The 23,776-nt window shown below is 32.0% G+C and overlaps 1 protein-coding gene across 1 annotated transcript in view; it reads right to left on the bottom strand.

The window, feature by feature from the left end:
* LOC129224322 (probable chitinase 10) overlaps positions 1 to 23,776 on the bottom strand; it is a 107,215-nt gene that overhangs the window by 30,453 nt on the left and 52,986 nt on the right. The window contains exon 7 of the mRNA XM_054858760.1: positions 19,891 to 20,209. Within this exon, the coding sequence (XP_054714735.1) occupies positions 19,891 to 20,209 (319 nt within the window). The remainder of the gene's footprint in view (positions 1 to 19,890; positions 20,210 to 23,776) is intronic.

Below are 23,776 nucleotides of genomic sequence, written 5' to 3'. Positions count from 1 at the left end.
AGAAAAAATCCATGCAAAGATTTTAGTTTAAATTATGTTTCTAAGCAGTTGAACAAAAAATGAAATAGATCTAAACCATTTTAACATAGCAATTGCATTCTTTTTAATTTTTAATAGAATGGGGTGGTTTCTTTCAGTCAAAAGTACTACTCTTAGTCATTGAAATGGATAGAATGAGCAAAAAAATAACATGGACCCAGAAAATACTTCATTTTCCGAACAGATTTTTTTAAATTAATTTTTTTAACTGCTCAATTTTTCAAACAAGGCGTAGTCTTTATGACGTCACAGATGATGCATTTTGCCGCATCTTTCTACTACGTTTCCACGTTATGATAATCAAACAGCAAATTAAAATTGCGCTCTACGCTTGCTACCAACCATATTGTCGCCAATACACGTGAGTAAAGATGCGAATTAAATATTTTGTACCGTGAATGGCAACACTGAATGGCATTTCATCATTTGTGATGTCATCGGCAGAAGCGTTAAACGATGAAAGAGCACCGATTTAAGTATTTTTTTAAAAATATTAAACTTAAAGAAATTATTTAAAAAATGGTCAGATTCTATGTTTTAAAGCATGCTCTTTCCGAAAAAATACTTTTAAAATTTTGGAAACGACCCCATTCAAAAATCATCAGTTTCGGTTGATGTAAACGGGAAAAACGTTTAATGCTCTGGAATTCAGCCATGAGCTCCCACTCTTGCTGTCATAAAAAGGCGATGATTTCTTAGAAATCTACTCTTTTATTACTTGCTGCCATACGTAACAACTCAGATCGAAATATTCTGTAGAAAAATTATATTTACATTCACAACCATTATTGTTCAGTGGAGGTGAAAAATAACTCCGATAATCATTACAGCTATACAAATACTCTTTTCAAAACGACATCTACCGCCTCGTATTCATTACATTTTCTCGTCAGAGTAAAAACATGTGTGTTCCAGATTTTCTAGAAAGATTGGCTTTCAAAAAAACATGTTTGAAGAGTTCGAACTGCCCAATTTCTCCGGTCTTAGTAAATTGGTTTGGTGAGTGGTAGCTAAAGTAAATATTTTGTGCGCTCACGAATAGAGTCAATATTTGGAAGCGTAGAAAAAAAATAATGTAGGGTAGAGCGGGGCACGTTTACGCAGTGCCCTTTTGTCAAAACGAATTATAACAGAAGAGCAAAAGTTATAACATATTGATGCTGCTCCCTAGCAAATATCCTCACAAGTGTTTGGCCATCAGTCGAGCAGAAAGAATAATCTGTTTTCTACCAAGTCGAGTAAATTTTGAGTAGAACGTTTTAAAGCTTATTGTGAATAAAGAGTAATTAGTTAAAAAAGGACAAATATATAAAAATTAGCAGAATTTTATCCTTTTTTAAGAATTGTATTTGTATGAACTGAAATGTTATTAATTTTTTTTTCACGCTAAAAATAAATCCAAACTTAGCGACGGGGCAAGTTTACGGTTGATGTCAAAGCACATTTACGCACGTTCTTACTATGTCTTACTTCTAAACGTGCCCTGACGCTTTTTATGCTTCGAACAGTCTCAAAACCTTTTAGTATTTTCAGGCTATTTAGTTTTGAAAATCATTATTTAATTTTTAATTGAGTTACAAATTCGCATCTTATAGCTTATAATCATGTAGTGCTGTCTTCATGCCCGTTCAGCTTTTACTTTATACACTATTCAGTCTGTAATAAATTTGCTTTATTTTAACGACGGTAAGACATTATGTTCAAAACACTAACAGGACCACGTTAGGTGTCAAAATAAATATGCGTAAACGTGCCCCGTGTCCGGGGCACGTTTACGCAACCAACTTGGACTAAAAAATATTTTTTTAACCGTTAAAAACACAAACTGAGCAACAACTGAATGTACCAATTTTGTCTCCATTAACTGCTTCATAAAACCACAATGTCTAAAATTTCCTAAGTTAAAACATAAAATTTAGAAAATACATTGAAAAAAGTTCTCGTAAATGTGCCCCGGTCTACCCTATCGTTCATGGAGTCATACTATACCCTGTTTTCCAAAATTTTAATGCAAAGCTTGTGAAAATAAAACTTTCCAATTTTCGTGAATACTTTTTGCAGAAAACTAAACTGAGTAGTTTTACTTAAATTGTTGATTAAATAGTTGTGGTAATAAGGCTTCGAAAATACTTTTAAATGTGTCACATATTCAGTATGTTTGGGGAGTAGTAGCTAAAGTAACTATTATGTGCACTGACCAAAAGAATCAATATTTGAAAACGTGGGAAAAAAAAACAAGAGGGGAGAAGTAAGTACAGTGAAACAGTGAGACAACAGCAATATATTTTCTGCGTGGTTGTTTCTTGCCTGGCAAAACTTTTGAAAAGTCAAGTTGACATATTATGAATAATATTATAGAAAAATTTTCTTCCAAGTATCACGTATGAAAAATAAATCATCAAAGTTTGAACCTATCAATTAAAAATCTCCATTGTTCGTTGCACTGTTTTTAAACTGTTTGATAAACTTTTCAGACTGGTTTTATTAAATCATACATTATATTAGTATTAATTAAGCTTCATTTTAGCAGTAGTGTTAATCTTCTTTGTCTAATTCGTCGCTCACTGCTCCCATGGCACTTTTATATTAAAAGTGGAGTAATTATACATTGAATTAAATTTATCTACAACTAGCCAGTTGATGCTTTGATAATAAAATACGTTTGAACGTCTTGCATCAACAAATTAAGGATGCTAAAATGGAATTATGACTTTTATTGCTGTATAATATTGCATAAATATTTCCATTTCGTACTTATTCTATTTTTTTTTAAATAATTCTTTCTTTGCAATATGCTAAATGTATTAATATTTTCCTACAATTCAAAATTTCAGCGTGGCGAGAAAAAAAAGGAGTCAGATAAGCTATTTTGGAAATTTTATGAAACAGACTGGAAAAAGCTGTTGTACTGGTAATAGACAAAAGCCACGGTGGAAGCATTCAATCCTGATCTAATGCTACATCACAAGATGACACTTTAAGTCAATTTACTAAACTAAAATAATCTAAATCATTCTATCTCAGTCCCAAACAAATACGTGGTAGATATCACAGATTTGTGTCAAGACTTCATGAAATTTACCTTGCCAAAGGCGACAGCTCATACCAAAACCAAACAGCAACAATCATTCATATTTTTTCCAGGTAAATTTAGATTTTTCCAAAGTTTGCTAGTTGCAAAAACTATGCGTATCTGTGCTCCACTTGCCAGGGGAACAGAGAGACAAAATTGCATTTCGTTTTTTTTATTTTTTCTCTCGTTTTTGCGAAGTTGTAGTTTCTTCTAGATCCACTTTTAGGATGCCTATTACAGTGACAAGTATCGTATCGTTTGAAAGAATTTAATTTCTGTTCTTTACAGGTAACTGAAATGAATGGTTTTTATTAAATTGTTGATTAAATAGATTTAATCATAAGGCTTTGAAAATAGTTTTGAATGCATCAGATGTTCAATATGTTTCGTGAGTAAGGGGGTAGCTAAAGCAAATATTGTGTACTCTCACAAAAAAAGTCTATATTTGGAGGCGAAGGAAAAAACTTGATCGTTCAAGGAGTTACACCAGTGCTTCTTAAATTGTGTTATGTGGAACCTCAGGGTGAGGTTCCATAGAGTTGTCTTAAGTGTTGCATGAGACTTGCATGTTTTCTTTTCACACCTTCAAAATTTGCCTTTTAAAAAATCGATAAAAATAACACCTTTTAAAAGTTAAAAATGAATTTACTTTTACTTTCGTATTCTAATCGGAGCATAATTATCCATCAGGGTAGGCCATTATAGGAATAATTTTATTTGTCACCTAAAATAATGAAAATTTTAAGACTCTCAAAAATAGCTTAAAATTGTGCCTTTAAGATTTCAACTTCAAAATTTTTCCGTTATCAATCCCAAAGCACCACTTTCTCACCTAACGTCTCCAAAGACAGCAGAGAAACTAAGCACGTGGATTGCTTTTATTGAATTCATTACTTGTTCTGCGCTAACGGATGATAACGACCTTTTTTTGGACTTTGGATTTGGCTCACGATTTTTTTATTGATTTCTATGGTTTTTTAATACGTCTGATATGGAATAACTGTTTATGTGGAATATGGATTGAGCATGTCTACTTGAAATTTAAGGTAAGATCTTACATTTTTAGGTATAAGTTTTCGTTTATTCGTTTACACTGAGCAGTTGGTGCATTTTTACCCAGTGTTATTCTGAATGTGAATTCTCGGGACTTATACATTCTTCTTTAGCCTGTAGTTTTTAATTTTTTTGGTTTTACAACTATAAGATGGATCTGCTCAGGAGTACTGGCTCCAGCACTTTTACTTTAGTTCTCTATTTTGCTATGTTTTGCTATCCTATTTTTGGTTCAATTTAAAATTACATATTGTCTTAAAATATCATACAGTGGCTCCCAAAAGTGTTTGTACACTCTTGAAAATTTTTAGTAAAACCAATATAACGCGAAACTTAATTCGAATATGAGGTCCACTATTTTTTCACATCATTCCTATGTCCTTCTCAATAAACCCTGTAGTTTTTTTTTTTTCAAAATAATTGACGAATCTTCTTTTTTGAAGTAAGTAAAAAACCAAGAGACAGAGAAATAACACGCCACAAAAGTCATCGTACACTCAAATATTTTCGAATAAAATCATGATTAAAATTATCATATGTAGTTTTTTTTATTATTTTTGCATTGTGTTTTCCCTTAAAAGACATTTGGCTTCAATATTTTGCTTATTTATTCCTTAATATTGTGCTTATTACTTTAAATAGGCTGGTATTCGTAAAAAACCACAAACACCATTCGAAATTTGAATTTTTTCTCACTGTAGCGGTAAATTGGTTTGAAATGTCTCTAAATTAGTTAATTTATTCCATTTAAACATAATTAAAATTATCATATAATGCTTTTTTTATTATTTTTGCATTGTGGTGTTGACCCTTAAAAGTTATTTGGCTTTATTTTTTTGTTTATTTATTCAATAATATTGTGCTTATTTCTTTAAAATAGCTAGTATTCGTAATAAACAACAAACACCATTCGAAATTTGAAATTTTTCCTTACAGTATCGATAAATTGTTTTGAAATGTCTCTAAATTAGTTAATTTACTCCATTCCATAGTAAAGTGCTTCATAAAATGCTTTAAAGAAAAGAATCGGACCGAAAACAAGGTAAGAAAATGTCAACTGGCAAAGTTGACAAAGCGTGATCGGAGATTTACAGTTAAAAAATGTATGAAAAATACACATTTGAGTGCTGTAAAAGTTTCTGCAGCGTTAAATGAAAATTTTTGGACGGAAATTTTTACCTAAAATTGTTCGCCAAATTCTCTGATTAGCTGGATTAAATGGGACCTCTTCCCGCAGACATTTTCTTGGCCGTGGGAAAAACAGAAAGCTTATGCTTTTCGTCGCAAAATCAATGATAAATAAGCTCAAAATGTTTTGGAATTACGCCTTACTTAAAGAAAAAATGAATTCAACATCTTTGGTTAAATTGATGCATAATTTTAAATAGAAGAAAAAATTACGAACTTAATCTTAAGAACTTAGTTGGACCATCAGAACGGTGAAGGTGTTCTTGTGTGAGGGTGCATATCAGCATCAGGATTTGGTAGTTTGGAATTTTTTGATGAAATAATGAATCATGCGGTTCATTTAAATATTTTAAAACCAAAAAACCAATTTTAAAGTGCTAGCTCAAAATCGGAACAACTTTTTTTTATCAAGATTACGATAAGAATTACACGGTTTTCAACGTTTGCGTCTAGTGCCTAAAATTTTTTCTAAAGTTAAGAAAATACCCCATCAATCTCCAGATTTGAACTTAATGTAACATATTTAGAGATATCTGTAGGCTAGATTACGAAAATACGGCTTTGAAACGAAAATAGAGGTAAAAACAGTAAAACTCGAAGCGTGGTTGAACACTTACTCACAAATTACGCAAAAAAAAGGAAAAAAGAAAAAAGAATGAAATATGTTCCCAAACGTTTAAAAGGTGTTGTTGATACTGCATGATATTCCACTAAATAATAACTTAATAAAAAGTTAGATTATTCAATAATAAAATAGAAATTTTTTAAAGTGTACGAAGACATTTGTGAGAGAAAATTTCCGGCACTTTTTGGTTTTTGATTTTTAAAAAATTAAGTTTTAATTTTTTTTTAATAATTTCATGTAGTTTTGTTGAAAATTGATTATACTTAAATATATTCCGAAATATTAATTCTTACCAATGGATGTGGTTCGATTTCATTAAAAGTCGCAGGTGTACGAACAACTTTTAGGAGCCACTGTATATCAATATTGTTAAAATCTGTTCGCGTCTGTCTGTCCATCTGAAAATAAATCTCCTCGAGAATCGCTGCGAGTCGAGAGTCGAACGAGATACCGATCAATTTAAAAATTTCCAAGGAAAACAATAAAACCAATCTCATAATTGTAGGACTTTAATTAGCGGAGATATTAATTAAAACGTTAATTAACATTACGTTATTCAGGAATTTTTATTTCTTTCCATTTTGCATATGGGGGAGCAAATAAAATTCTAATAATTGTTTTAAAAGGGAGTTTTTTTGACTTCTGTCCAAATCTTATAACAACGTTTCCATTTAGAATTTTATTTTAAATTAGTGAAATGTCTCTTTTATTCTGATATATGAATCCAAAAACTACTCTTTAAAGTATTTTTTTCGTTTAGAAATTTATTGTAATTCAGCTTCCTTTCTCTTTTATTTTAAGAAACAATTTATATTTATTTCTGTTGCCATTTTACATTTGTTTTAATAAATAACATTTTGACAATTGTTTCAGTGGGATTGACGTCATCAAAACTACCAGCCGAGTTAATCGGTTGCTCTATTCGGAAATAACCTTTATTTATCGTCTGCCTTTTTTTTATACAGCCAACGTTCTTAACTCTCTTCAGCATATGAAAGTATTTCTTTTATCATAATTATTTATTGTAGTGTAGGTTAATCATTACTAGTCTCATATTTTTATAAATTTAGAATGAGCGTCTAATTATGTTTATTTTGTTTTACTTTTTCCCTTCACATGGATAAGTTTTCGAGAATTATAATAGTTATCTTTTTCCTTCCTGTTTTTACTTTAGAAATACATTTTATATAGTTAAAAGAACATGTTAAATTAAGATTGTTTTGATTTCTTTAAATGAAACAGAGTGGAACAAAAAAGTTTGCTTTTAATGATTTTACCTAAAGCTTAATTGGATGATGACTTGGTGTTAAATTAGTGCTTATTGGTATTTATTAAGTCTTGATGCTTTAGTTTCACCTAATCAACCAAGCAATATGTGTTATTTTATGTAAAAAGCACTAGCGCCGACTCCATGGGGCTTGGGGGAAGCTCCAACTCCCCCCCCCCCATTTTTAGATAGAGCGGCGTGTGCTTTTGCTAGAGGAGAGCTTTATGTGAAGACAAGTTCATTTTTGTTTTAATGAGTTTCAATGAGAGTTTTGACATTTTTGAAAAATTTGCACGCCTTTTGAAACTATGAGTCAATGTCAGATGAATTTGGTGGATTTCTAAAGATGGTCTAAAATTGACTACCCCAATCAATGTATGTTCACTGCAGGGCTCCAGGGCAGTAGCCTGGGGATCGCAGTGGAGAGCAATGCTTTAGTTTTTCTGACTGATGCTCTACCTATAAAATTACACTTAAAAAAGTTCAAATTCTGGGGGGAGGGATCTCAAAGCTCCATTCCTTAGGACATCCAATTTCAACTCTTTGATAGGGCTTCAAATCCCACCCCTTCCCCAAACGTTATGAAACCTATAGTAGAATTTTCATTTCAAAAAAATTTCAGGGGAATGCCTTTGAACTTCACCTCTGTCTAATATGGTCTAAAGTTGCATTTTCTAAACTTCAATTTCTAAAAATTTCGGGGAAATGCTCCAAACTCCTTTTTTTTTCCTAACGTTATTAAAGATGGCCAACTAAGTTTTCAGGAGAGAGATTTAAAATTTTCTGGGAGAGAACCCCCTTACCCTCTTTTACCTAACATCTTAGATGATCGTCTAAAACTGCTGTTTTGAAAATTCAGTTTCAAAAATTACTGGGGAAAAGTCTCTGAACTCCATCGTTACCAAAGATGGCTCAAAATATTATTTATAACACAAATATTTCGAGAAGATGTCCATAGGTAGACCCTCAAACTTACCCTTTCCCTAACATCAACAAAAATCACATGATATTGTATTTTGGAACTTCTATTTCGAAAATTCCAAAGGCGAGTTCCAAATACCATTCCTTCCATCTTTCCCCTCATATCAACACAGATAAGAATACAGTTGCGTTTTCAAGAACATCACTTTAATACATTTTCCAGGGGAGAACCTCCTTTTTTAGCCTACTTTCCCAGTAAAAGTCGGAAAAAGAAAAAAAGCATGAAAGAAGGCTTAATGCATCTTAAAAATATCGCAAAAAAGAAAAAAAAGTCAAAAATAAATAAAATAATTAAATAAATATTGAAAAATTAAAAATTGGAAAGTAGGGTATTGAGATGGGGAAGAATGTCTGTCGGTCTGTCGGTCTGTCGATCTGTCTGTCTGTCCCCCCCCCCTTTCCAATAACTTTTGAATGAATAGTCCGATTCGAACAAACTTTTTTTGTTCGAAAGATCTCGGCGAGGACACCTCATTCCCATATTTCACTTTTTGATTTGAACTATTTTTTGTTCAATTTTAAACAGTTCAAAAAAACTTAACATTAGCGCCTACGAGGAAATTCAAGGCAATTCCGAACTGTGAGGCGAATTTGCTTCAAACAAACTTTGTAGGAAAAAGCTTTTGATGAAAAACTTGTATATAAAATATCTTTTTGATTTGAACAATTTTCCGTTCAATTTTGAACAGTTCAAATCCCTTAACATTAGCGCCTACGCTGAAACTGAAAGTCAATGTAGATTCCGTACTTGAAGGCGGATTTTTTTCAAACAAATTTTGTTGGAAATAGCTCTTGACGCCAAACTACAGACTTCGACTCCGAGAATTAAGGGGCACTTGACTCCGACTCTGACTCCTATGCCCGACAATTAATCTGACTCCGACTCCCTGACTTAGACTCTGACTTCGTAGCTTTGGCAAAAATTTATACACGGAGGACAAATAACTGACTCCGATTCTTAGAGATTCGACTCTGACTCCTTTACCCCAAAATGAGATTGACTCCGACTCCGCAGCTATGGTTTTGACTGTGAAATAATTATTGTTGATTGTTTTTATTTTTACGCTAAAGTTTTAATTTAGGTATTCAGTTTTCGGCGAATAAACTCGAAGTCATTTATGGTTCTACATAAAGATATGCGCAGACGATTTTTTTTTTTTTTTTTGACAATGAAAACTATTTCTTTAAGTTGACATCTTATTGTTTTTATTTATTTTGGTAAGTGCATTAATTCATTTAAAAAATTGTTTTTGGCAACAGGGGAAAAAGAAACGATTTTTTTTTTTGATATGATGTATTTATTTTAATGAGCTTATTAATTTTAATTATTATTTTTTCGTTTTGAAAGCTGTTAAAAAAATTTTTAATGGAAAAAAGTGTATTAGCTGCTTTGTTTAAAAGTTGCTGCTATTTTTTTTTTCTTTTTTTTTAACGCATTTAATTTTTTTAGATGAGTGAGGAATATTTTATTCCTAGAAATCAGCTTAAAGTATTTTAAAAATATGTTTGAAAAAATTTGCGATTTTAGCTATTTTTGAGAATATTGATCAGGTACTAGAAAGTAGTGTGGGTATACGGGAAAGTAGGCTCGTCTAGTTCTAAACAGAACTTCTTGTTAAGCTCCTTTTCCTTAACATCATCGAACATGGTACTAAACTGCATTTTTGAATCTTTACTTTCCTAAAACTTCTGGGATGAATTCCTTTAGTTCTGTTGTTGATTTGTGTATCGTAATTTTCAGAACAAATTTCCAACTTGTTCATTTTGAAAAAAATGATTGCTTATAAATGTTTCCCTATCTGTTAGTCAAAAGGTACTTGAGTAAGACATTTCTGCAAGACGGAATAGCTAAAGATTTTCTCACTTGCTTCGTTGCCCCACGACTTTTGGAAGCGTCGAGAAGATGAAGTTTCACTTTGCCTCACATTTCCCTACTTCAATATAAATGTTGACAAAACAAAATTCATGTACTTTCCTAAAGGTAAAATTATTTACTATGCCAGTAATATTCAACTAAACAATGAAAGCATTTATTATTCAAATCATGTCAAAAACATAGTTATCTACCATGACCAAAATCTCAATTTAAAGTTTAACCCTGAAAAAAACTTTCTCATTGCAAGACCATAATTGCTATTTCTTTAATTAATCCACATTTAAGTATTTTTAACAAAAGAATAAGGTATCTTTTAATGCTATGTCCACAACTATTATAAGCTGCTTAATTGAGGTATATCCCGCGCGTTGTCACGTAAAAACCATACAAACCTATTAAAGCACATTTTTAAGAATTTTTATGGGTGTGCTCAAATGCATTCGCAACAGTACACTGAGTAATACATGGTATCAAATCTATTTCAAATTATATGACTTCTACACTAAAATTCATATTCACCACAACCCCCGATATTTCTGATAAAGTTCACTTCATTACAAATAAATTTAGGAGTTGCCAAGCAAAAGCAAACAAGTTCACTTTAAAAAACTTTTGGGAAAACACGAAAAACTCTTATTTATTTAATGTTGGACACTACACCAACAAAAAGTTGTTAATTAGGTGTACATATATGGTTCTTTTTGCATGAACTAGGTTGGAGTATGTTCTCTTTTGCTTGACAATTTGTTTTTTCAATGTACATAATTAATACCCCTAACACAATAAATACTATAGGGCCATTCCGCGAAAGCTTAAACCGAAATGAAACTGACCTACACATTAAACAGAGTTTAAGTTGTTTAAGTAGTAAAATAAAGTTTTCAAAACTATACAGTTTCTGCGTATATTTTGTTAGAAATCAAGACCTGTTTAGAAACAAAGCAATAAATACCACGAGAGAGCAACATTGTGAAGCCTAATTTTCAAAGAAAAACAGTTCAATTCTATTTCAGTTTGAAAAATTCCTAAAAACTGCAAACACAAAATTGCAATCAGCGATAAGAATGGCCAGTACGCGTTTCAGGATAAAAACAAAATTTTTTTTCTGATGAAAGAAAGCAATTAATGGAGTACACAACATCCAACTTCAGATGTGTTGTCAACAATAAGATCTCTTTTTTTCTTTTCATTTCACTAGGGGGCTCCGCCCCTTGCTCGTTGTCGTTCACCAACCCCCAAAGATTGTTCCACTATCTTATTTTATTCACAAAGATTTAAATCGTCTATTAGAAAGAAGCAGATTAAAAAACGCGTTACGAGTTCCATTTCGAACAAAATGAAAATTTCCCTCTCCTCCCGTAGAAAATGGAATTTAAGAAAAGAACTCATTGTTAGAACAAGACAAAAAGAACTTGATAGAAATATGCATAATCGAGAAATTGAAAAAAAAAAAAACGCTTTGAAGAGCACCCCTTTCCGCGGGCTCCAAACTAACTTCTACCAACTAGCAGAGCTATAGGTGATAAGATGCACCTGAGCATTGCAAAACAGCTGTTCTGTACGTCTCAAAAATCACTTTCGAAATTCGTGGTATCTAGTGGTCTTTTGATCTTTACCTGCGGGCTTGAATAGACTTTAGTCTAGGACTTTTCGATAAAATTCAAACCCTTATATCGTCTGTTCTAATTAATTGAGAAACTTAAAGTCAAATAAAGCTTGCTAACTTTAGCAAGCTTTATTTGATGCAGAAAAAAATCTCTTCCGAACGACATCGAATGTTAAGGGGTGTGGTAAATATTACATCCCTTTAACAGACAATTTAAGTGAAATTTTAGCTTAAGAAATTAATCGCAAATACCAAATTCAATTTTAAAAAATAATTGCCCCCCCCCCCCGGGGGGCCGAATTAATATTGTGCACAACTTCAAGGCGGTAGGTGCTATGGAGTCTCCTGGAAGCAGGCCAATCACAGACATCCTTTCACAATTTCTGTGGCCTTACTTTTTTTAATACATAGAGATTACCCAAAAAAGCAGTTTTATTTAACTCTAAAACAGTCCTGCAATCTCACTGCAATTTGCACAATTTTGACCTGCTTTTTACAATTTTTACATGGTACAATATATATATATATATATATATATATATATATATATATATATATATATATATATATATATATATATATATATATATATATATTCCTAAAAATGTGTTGCTGTCACAATTTATTTTCGTAGACACGTTTACGTGTCTACGAATTTCTGCGATCTTTCTACGATTTTTTTCTTTACAATAATTTCTCACACATTTATTGAATTGTTATTTAAATGTATGCTTCATCTTTACTTTAATTATGGGGGGTTGCATTATAATAATAAAATGTAGAGTTTCGCATAAACTTTCGTATTTAGTAGGCATTAATAACTGCAATTTACGGGATAATATTCTTGGAATTGAGTCTGATTATTGACCCATACTGTGATTATGACTAGTTCAACAAGAAATTAATTGGTCTTAATTACTTATATATTTCGTTTTCAACAGTAAATACAATGATAACATTCAGTTCTGTAAAAAACCTTTCATTAAAGATACTTTTTTTCTACTTAATGCGGAAAAATGGTGAAACTTTGAATACATAAACCTAATTTTTAATTTTCTTTACTTTAGCAATCTAAACAATTCTTTTCCCCTTGCGCTTTTAGTGTAGCAATATTGCTTCAAGTCATAAAATGAAGAAGCAGAAATAAAGGGGAAGATGAACTTACTTGGTAAAATTGACAACATCAGCAAATGAATGCCCAAAAGCAAAATGAGGGAAGTCCTGTATGATGTCATTTTTCGTAATTTGAATACTTGGTACTCCTAGTCAATTATCGCGTCCCTTTGCAAATAAGTCTTCCACCCAAAAGACTAAACCATGCTACAAGACGTTCACAATGCCTTAGAGTCTCTTCTAACCTTTCGGGACGTAAACCTCACGGCTTCGGGAGAAAGATTTATGTCTTTACTCTTCTTAATCGAAAATTTCGAGACGACACACACTTGAAACTGTACATCGCATCTGCCCTGTTCGGGATTTTTACCACAGCTGCTAAAACACTGCACCAGTTTGTTTGAAATAATGAAGTACCACTTCCGTGAGCAAATGCAGTACGCATGAGACTTGGATTTATATCGGAGGTGGCGACTGAAATTTTCACGGCGTGATACTAAAAGTGTCAATTTTCACTCAATCTTCAGACTAATATTTCATTAAAACGAAAATAGGATGGTATTTTAAAAATATGCTAACAACAATGTTAAAGTTTTCTGAGAATAAGTAGTATTTTTCGAATAGATCATTTTTCTAAACCAATGTATGAAAGTGAGCGCTTTCTACAACATTGCACCAGTTTGCTCTAAAAAATGAAGTACCAGGGGAAAAGGAGGCTAGTGTGGACAAATTCTGTATTTTTGCAAAAAAACTATACTAAATACTGTTTTTAATGCCTTTTTTTTACAATAGTTTGCACTTTTGCACTTATTTTAAATGAAAAATTAAAACATTTGGCCGAATAGTTATTTAATAAAAAGATGTTTAAAAAAAGTTTTTTTTTTTGTTCACAATAGTCCCATGTCATGGGGCTAGAGTGGACAAGCTAAGGGGCTGGTGTGGACAAGATAGAGTACTAATTAAGCTATGTAAACGGGGGGTTTAAACATAAATGTTTTAACCTAAATAGCAGATTATTTAGCCAATGTTAACCCTATCAAAGCATACTTGAATTAATAATAAAAGTTTAAGATATTAATTCGTAGCTGTGAACTGTCTAAAAACAAAGAGACTATTTAAAAAACAAATTGAAATGTTTAAAAGCTATTTCCTATTGCTTAGATGAAAAGAGGCTATTTTAATGCAGAAGAGAATTTTTTTTTTCTACTTTACACTATCAACATTAAATGTTATGTGAGATGCATAGTAGAACATGCACCGTAATCACAATTCAGAGACATTACTGGAAATTAATGGGCATCTCATATGCCCGATTTCTGCCAATAACATCACTTGCAAAAACCAGGAACGTTTTCCACCAAAAATCAGTATCCTTCGCAAATTATCCTTTAAACTTTCCGAAGAATATGAAGATCTTTCATTGAGAGATAAGCGCTCATTGAGGGCTTAGTCAACCTGGATGGTCCGTAATCGAGCTTCAGACGATACGCTTAATAAACCCACTCAGTTAATTTTTAAACTGAAAGATAAAAATATTTTTCACACCTTTGATGAGTCTGCATTCGTGCAACTTGAAGTAATTCAGAAAACGTTTTTTCCAAAGACAATTGATTTTACGGGGAAATAAGTGAAAACCCGTGAAATCCCGCAATGTTACTCGGAAATAATCAGTAACGTTTAGGAATTTGTTTACAGAGTGCTACTAACAACATCTGGCGATGGTAGTTTCCCTATAATTTCATTTCACGATAGTTGGGACGTATATTTTCCATAATGGAAAAAGAATAATCTTTTGTGCTTCAAAGAACTATTTCGTTCACCTCTTTCCCCAGAAGAAATGCATAATGAAATCAGTTGATTTGCATACGGCCTCCACTCATCCAACATAATGCAAAAGGTCAATTTTTTCCATAAAGTTGACCAACACAAAGTCATTAATGATTATGTCATTTCTAATTTGAATTATAAAAAAAAAATTGTTTAAAAAAAATGCGAGAAATGAGAGAATTCCTTGGTATATTAATTTATCACCTTTCAATAATCAAACTCATTTAGCAAGAAAAAGGCTTAAAAATGAGCAAAAACACACAGAATCCTTTTTTTAAATGTCATCATTTTATCATTTTCAAAAAATCGTTTTATGAAGCAAATGCTAAAGAATAAAATCCCAAAATTGAATATGATGAATAAATAAATAAAATCATTTGTAAAAGAACTCATCACTTTACAAAAGTCTATCTTATTTTGTAAATAAAACTTAAAATATGAAAAAAGAAGACATGAAACCCTTTATAATTGAATCCATACCTGTCAAAATTAATCTAATCAGGCAAATAACATAAAATATATTATATTTAACTCCTTATTTTATTCTCACTCAAAGCTGCAAGGGATTAGTGTGTGTATGAGTCCACAGAGGCATCATTACCATGTGTCCAGAATAGCCCCATCACCGTGTATTCACTCTAACCCCATGGGGCATTGTTTTCTTTTAAGCATTTTAATTATCAATTAAAATTATGCACTGCAAACAGAATATCAAAAAATATATTTAATACATTTATTTATGATATATTATCGCATTTTACTTGAAATAATAAATTTAAAAAAGTAATCTATTAATTAAAAGAAAATGCAAAATTTACTTTTCCACTATGAAAACCTTCTTTTGTAGTTAGCTACTGAAGTACCAAATGTGTTGTCATGAAACTACACATGGAAGTGCATGTTGATGTTGTCATTATGCATAAATTAACAGAGAAATTTTGAAAAACAAATCAAAGAATGATTCCAGATGTCCACACTAACCCCTTGTCCACACTAGCCCCTTTCTCCCTCACTTCCGCGAGCAAATAAATGCAGTACGCTTGAGACTTGTATTTATACCAGAGGTGGCGAATGAAAAATTCACGTCACCAGGCCCGTTTTCCCAATAGGCACAGTAGGCAGCTGCCTAGGGCGTCGAAATTTTCAGGAGCGGCAAATTTTGCTTTAACCACACATTTTTTAAATTAATTTGTTATTCTTGAAAGTAAAGTATTAGCATTCTTTCATTTTCCACAGATACAATTGTTTATTGTAATTTAATAATGCGTACTTTCACACATGTTATTAAAATCAAATGTTTTTCGATCACGTTAATAGATCAGCTTAAAACGTGAAGAGGAAAAGCGGGTGTCGATTTCAGGAAGTGGCGTTGCGTTTGGATAAAAGCCGCAACAAAATTGTAGTTTTTTTTCTTTTTTACATTGTTAATATTTAAAATTTGTTTTATGTTAATATTAAGTCTCGGAGGCAAATGAAAATTAGTGACACGCGAAAAAGGCTGAATGATTTTAAATAAAGGAAACATGCTAAATTAAAAACCGATGAACGTAAAAGAGTCTTCAAACTATTTTTGTACCTGATATATTTTTTTTTCAAATGAGTATCATTATTATTAGTTGCTTATAGAGGAATGCATAAAACTCGATGCGAATTTTTTATAAAATGTAAATAAGCCCTACTACTTTGGCGAAATATTTACATTAAATATACTCCCCTATTGTTATCAACAAATTAAGAAAACCAAATGGATATTGAGTTAGTTGCAGTTACATAAAATTGAGAAGGGAAAACTTGTCGTTAATATCCATCACTTTCCTCCCCTTGATATAACCTCCGCCAAGTATCATGTTCGAGATATAAAGTATAGATTTTTTTTTAACTACTTACTTCAAGCACATTAAAAACAATCTAGAAACGTTCTTGGAAAATAATGGGCAGCTAATGTGCCCAATTTCTGCCAGTAACATATCCTGAAAAAAACAGGAACGTGTTCCGCTAAAAGTCAGTAACCTTTCTGAATTTAACCTAATATTCCTAAATATTTCAGAAATCTCTCCAATTAAAACCAGTCGTGTCTCTGGAACCTTCAGAGAAAACTTAGGTTGGTCTTATATAATAGCTTGGCTCCTCCCTGATTTACCAAGAAAACTCCAAAAGCATTATTACAAGCATTGTCAAAGCTAGGACAGAATTGCAGGTAAGTATCAAGAATCTAACTCGCCTGTAATTCTTTCAAAACTACAGAATTCTGAGACTTATTCGCTCCGATTGGGAGCTTAGTCAATCTGGACGGGCCATAATAGAAATAAAGGCGATGCATCTAAGAAATACATTCAGTAAATCTTTAAATTGGAAGCTAAAAATATTCTTCACAACAGTGAGGAGTATGCATTCGTGCAACTTGTAGCAATTAAGAAAACTTTTTGATAAAGATACTTGATTTTAACAGAAGTGGATGAAAACCTGTCAAATCACGAAACGCTCCAAGGTAATAATCAGTAAGGTGTCTGATTTTTTTTACAGTGCATTACTACATATCGAGTATGCGTTATTATTCACTACATATTACATACACAACAAATTTTTTGATATAACAAAAATTGACGAATTATGAATCTGGATCATAAACACCATCGTTGCATAATAAATAAGCACAAAAATTTTTTTAAATATTTATTCAAATATTTACATACATATTACATCTTAGAAAGTCTCTACATGAAAATTCAACTGTCTTATTGTCATATTTACTGTGATATGACTATTGCAGAATTTCGTTGAATTAGTTTAATAGGTGATCTACACTTCAGTTAACGTGTTATTTAATAGATGGCGCCAGTTAAAATACATATAAAGAGCAACATTAATGTCAGAGGCATTAACACCAAAATTTAGAAAATTCAGTTTTAAAATAATGGTACAATTGTGCTGTTAAATCATCACACAAAAATTACCAATTTATTAATTTTGTATTTTTTTTTTTTTTTTTTTTTTTTTTAGGAACAGTTTTGAGTTTTTTCATCTTTTTCTCATTTTATTTCCAGCTCAATTATTTTTAAAAAAGTTGTATATTTGTGACATATTTAGTCTTACGTCGATGCTGTACTTTGTTGTTCAGAATTTCAAAAGAAATAATTCGTACAGACACTCATAAAGCTCAATGTCTTTCAATACAAGCAATTGCAATATTAATCAACTAAGATTTAAAAAAAAAAAAATTTTAAATCTTAAAATGTAAAAATTTATTTTTTATTTATTTTTATTTATTTATTTATTTATTTTTATTTATTTGTTTATTTAACAATTATGTTGATATTTCATGAAAACTTATTCTGCTCAAGAAAAAAAAACAATAATTTAGGAAATAAACCTTCTGTAAAACTATTTACTATAAATGGAATGCAAATTTGTTTATCGAGAAAAAAAAATTATAATCATGCTTATATGATATACGCAATACGTAAATAAAAAAAAATAGGATAAAACACATAGTTAGTCAAAACACATAACTTTTACTGTTGTACGTTCGTGACAGCCCTGAAAATAACACTAAAACTTAAAATTGCGTAGTCTGACAAATACTAAAATACCTAAGTACATTTTCATTTCTTAAGAAATTATAGCACTAAAAAGTATACCATTTAATTCATGACAGTAAAAACCTTTGCATTGATGTGGTACGTTAATTGTTGAAAAAATGTAACTGGGAGATTTTTTTTATGATTTTACTTCAGGTGTTTTTGGGTTGAAATTAAAAGTGCTGCAGCAATCCAACATACATTCTTACTTTCTTAACATTCTTAATGTCTCTGCTTTTGAGCATTGTTCTAACATTTTCTCACGACTTTTCGTAATAACAACGCAGTCAAAACTTATTTTCAATGCGAGTAAATCTCAATCTAAAGAAAACGAACTCTTACATCTATGCTCACTTACAAAATATACTATGAGATCTGGTACCCTAACCTCGCTTGATTCAGATCAATTCATTTCAAAACGGTAATCTCCCTTCACTAAGAACAAATTAGTTCTCCGGCTGAGATCTCCTTTACAGGAATTACTTTTACAGACAGAGATTACGTTTCATTACCATGAAAAGTAATCTCTGTTCACTAGGAAAGTCAGTGAAGGATATTCCAACCGACGAACTAGTTCGTTTTAAGTGAAGAGAGGTTACCGATTTTGATACCAAGTGAAGTAAGTTGCTAAATATCGTGGAGTGAAGTTAATTAATCTGTGTGAAGTGAGATTAGGGCCCAAAAAGTTGCTAGACAAAAATACGTGAAATTTACTTAAAGGAAAAAGTAACACAAACTTAAACTACGGTATATAAACCATCATTTTGGGAGACGGAAATCCATGATGAGGCAGTGGAAAATAACTTCCCACCAAGATCAACAAATGCTCGTGTCCGTTATTTGACCACAGCTCAACCCCTCAACTATTTGACCATCTCTAATTCGTTTATACCTTTCAAAGGCCGAAGAAAGTATAATGCATCAGAGTTCAACGACGGAGGTAATGCTGCCCCCCCCCCCAAAAAAAAACATAAATAAAAAGATGGTTAGGCTAAAGGATTAATTAACCCTGAAATGCCTGCTTTTTGAAAATTTTCTTCAACTTTTATTTGTTTTGAAAAGGCGAAAATGCTTTAAAAAACCATAATTTATAATGTAACTTTAGTTTACAGTTAAAAACCCATTAGGAAACATCGTTATTTTTTAATTGAAAAAACGACAAATCTTTGGAGTCAGATCAGTCAAATCCGAAAACATTAATAAGTATTGAAAAAATACTTCACAGTTCAAGTGCTAAATTTTTATTCTTCTCAGAAGAATAAGAAGTAACCATTCTCAAGCATGCAAAACGTATATGCATCGAATGATGAAGAGGATAAATCCATTTTTATTTTCCATCAGCATTAATAAGACTGTATAGCAGTTCAAACCCTAACATTTTCACTGTGTATTTTATTGTTTATTGACAACAGCGGAGATTAAGCTTTGCTCTAATAGTATTTTGAAAGATTAAATAGGGTACGTTGCCAAATGTCCCCAGTAACGTGGCATTTAAGGGTTAAATATCTTCAACATACAAAATGCCTTTAAAAAAAATTTATACTCCTAACCTATCTCAATCGAAAAGAAAAAAATTATGTAACACTAACAGAAAAAAATGGCCTTATAAATTATTGAATTGTGTTTTCTTCGAAACTAAAAGAATTGAAAAAAAAATATTTAGCCATAAGTAAAGCTGTGGGAGGTGTGGGAGGTGTGGGAGGTTTTTGATTTCTTCCTGATGCTTCTTCGTACTTCATGGACCATCTCCATACCGACCATTTTGGTGATCACAAACGGCGTATCGCATTTTCCGTCGACATCATCTCCGCTCAGTTCTTTCAGCAGCACACCTCCGTACCCTTTTTCGACAGCGAATTTCGCGAACTGCACTGCCATCTGGGGTGGAACATGGCAGGCCCACTGGTCATTCTTGTAGATATACCACCCCACTTCGAAATCGAATTCCTCACCCCAAGATCCACTTCTCAGCTCCTCACAGACCTGTTGAATAGAAATTTGTTAATCTGATGATTAACAATCAAAACTTTTGATAAAAAATGTTAGGTTTCAAGTTGAGATGCAATTTTCAAATGAGGAGGTACCAATCAAAACCACAAGTATCTAGTTTCAACAAGATTTGAGAAAGCAGCTGATTCAAATACTACAGGATGGTTCAACACTGTACTGTTAGTTTCCGCCGCAAAAATTAACATTCCATTTAAAATTTGTTTTAAAACTTCCTAAATCAAACAAGAACATGTTGATAGGCTTGTCAGAAAACAACGTGTCCATTTCTGCAAATAAGTATTTTGGTCACGTCACCTGGAGATGATCTATAATGTCAAGCTTTGTGATACTTGCGGTTGAGGATATGGTGGACGCTGTAAATGTTTTTAGGCTCTTATTTCGATCAAAAACAAACAGATCCATTACGATTTTAATCAAAGAAAAGTGTGTCCAATAGATGCAATAAAATGAAGCCATGTCTTAATTTAAAAATTTAATTATAGGTTTATTGGTCTTATTATGTTTAAAACCTTTCTCCTAAGGATATTGATGAGACTAAAAAAATCTATATAATTATATTAATATCATTTTCCCCAAAACATTATTTAGAAATACGTTTTTTGTGAATTCCCAAAGAATCGTTTAGAATGGACCATGTGTAGTTTTGATTAATACCTCCTCAGATATAAACACAAATACAGAACTGACGGCCAACCGCAGATCTCTGGGCTCAGCTGGACTGCATCTCGTCGTTTGATCAATTCTCAATGGATGTCAAGAGCCCTCTTAAAACTGTTGACCTCATTGCAGGTAACAGTTGCTTTTGGTACAGTATGTCAAATGCCTATTTATATTCTCCTATTGAAGTGAAATCGGGCCTCTATTTAACGAATTCGCCGAGACCGAAACTTTTATACGTTAAATCGGGGTTATTCGTAATATCGGGGTGGGAAAAAAATTGAAAAAGGATTCTCTTACTTTACTTAAAACCTCTAATAAGCAACTGCGCAAAAATATTCATAATTAGAAAATGTATACTTTTTATTTAGTATTCCACGACTTATTACGCGCTAGTTTTTTTGAAATTTTAAACTACTGAATAATGGATGTTTGACGATTTCTTTGATACTTGATACCGAAATAGTTCTCTTTCGACTTTATGTAGAGAAGAATGTGTATTTTGCAGCCTGCTGCATTAGATAATCTTTTACAGTTTCCTGGCCGTGTAAAGCATTTGAAAAAGTAAGTTTTAATGGTAGTTTCACTATCGCTTTCTGCATCGGAATCACTATTTGTTGGTTGTCCTCTCACTTTCGCCCGTCAAAAATTGCTGATTCCAAAAAAAGTCATTTTCTTCTTTGGACAATACGGATGTTACATTTGGAAAACATTCCCATATTTCCGAACTCAAATTAACAAATAAAAAAAATTTCGGCTGTTAAAATAATTGGTTATTTCGGGGCTTATTATTCGGTAAATAGGGGTTTTGCCTTCATTTTAGTCGGAGAAAAAGAAAAATTCACTAAATCGTGATATTTGTTAAATAGAGGTTCGTTGAATCGGGGTCCGACAGTAGTAATTTTTTTTATTTCATCGTAGGCTTTGGATTTGAAAAGCTTAAAACAGCGATCCCTGGTGGTGCAATTGATGCAGAAATTTAGTCCATCAACATCCTCCAATAAATTTGAATAACTAATCATGTCCCCTCTGAGTATCCTTCGCTAAAGACTATACATACAATCATAATAATCATTAACTTAAACATTTATTTTAATTTAAACATTTTTTTCCATAAACTTTTGTTTTAGATCACTGTTAGTCAATTTTAACAGTTGAAAGCAGCAATAGCGTTTTACCCAAAAAGTTGTAAAATTTCTTTGCTATCAAGTACCTATTCACAGACGATTCTATCCAAGGTCAAACAGCCAAAACGCAGGTCGAAGCCTTCTCAAATAATAAGAAGGATTCAATCTGCGGTAAAGGTGTTTGACCCAGAATCAAACTATATGGTGAATAGAGACATTAAGGGGCTGTTCACACGTAGTGTTGTACATGTTATCGCAAATATTGCTTCATTCTTTCACAGAGAAAGGAATCCCGTAACATCTCTATTACACTTTACTCTAAATTCTCTCCCAATAAATAAGCAGAAATTTAGTAACCAATACCTATTAGAAAAACAACAACAGTCCTCAAAATCCCTATTTAAATGTGGGAATCAAAACCATTCTGGACTCGGATTTACCGATACAGAAGCCCAGGGCTAGGAGTTGTATGGGAACCCTTAAACCTTAAGGTTGGAGTTCCCGTACAATATTAGTGATCTATCTTAAATGTTTTGGCGAAGGCCTGAAAACTTTAATTTTTAGTTAGTCACCGGGGGGCCGATCAACTGTAGTAATTTAGTAATCACTTTATTCAGGACTATTTTTTGCGAAAATAAAAGCGCTGAACTAAAACGCAAGCTGTGGGCGAAAATATTGGCACATGAGATTTAACTGGGTAAATTTTCAATAAGTTCACACATTTCAAAAAAGACATTTTTTCCCTTAAAATTTCACATTAAAAGCAAAATAATTGCTATGTATATGCTAGATGTATTTGAAAATATAATTAAGCATTTTTTGTTTTTGTTGTACTTTTTGTGGAGCTGTTAATTGCAAAATTGTGAGTCAATTTTTCAAGTCCGTTACAAGAGATATTCAATTGTTTTTTAGGTGCAGGAATAATTAAAATTTTCTGAAACTTATTTGCGTTCTTTAGGTTTCAGATCCCCTTAACTAGGAGGGTGATCGATTAATACTTGGTGATTGTTTGAATTCGAATAAAGATACTTAATTTGGAAAACTGTCAAATCCTTTACCAGTAACCAGACTTGAATGGTTATACAGAGTAGACGGTAACAGCAAAATATAATTTAATGTCTACATGCCTAATTAATGACAGTAAGAAACAAAGCAAAACCTTTGAAAAATCAATTAAAACATTGTATTCAAGCAAAAGAAAGCACTAACTTTCTATTTTTAACATAGGGTAGACCGGGGCACGTTTAGGAATGCAAAACGTTTACGCAATGCCCTTTTTCCAAAACGAGTTATATATGGAGAGGCAACAGGCATACAATGTTGAAGCTGCTCCCAAGCAAATATTCTCACAAGTTTTTGAGCATGAGTCAAGCTTCGGTTTAGCATGCGGAAAGGAAAATCTGTTTTCTACCAAATCGAGTAAATTTTGTGTTGAACGTTTTGAAGCTTATTGTGAATAAATAACGCTTATTTAAAAACAAATAAATACATAAAAATTTGCAGAGTTTCACCCTTTTTTGAGAATTGTATTTGTATGGACAAAAAAGTTTTTAAATTTTGTTGCACGTTAAAAATAAATCCAAACATGCTGACGGGGCACGTTTACGCATTTTCATCGGGGCACATTTAAGCACGTTCTTACTATGTCTTACTACTCTCTTACTTCTAAACGGGCCCCGGACGCTAGAAGAACAGATTCGTATCTTATGACTTACAAGCACATAGTGTGTAATGCTTTCATGCCTGTTCAGCTTTA

Source organism: Uloborus diversus, chromosome 6, assembly GCF_026930045.1.
Source record: "Uloborus diversus isolate 005 chromosome 6, Udiv.v.3.1, whole genome shotgun sequence".
Taxonomy (NCBI): Eukaryota; Metazoa; Arthropoda; class Arachnida; order Araneae; family Uloboridae; genus Uloborus; species Uloborus diversus.
This window is presented reverse-complemented; position numbering and strand designations above follow the sequence as displayed.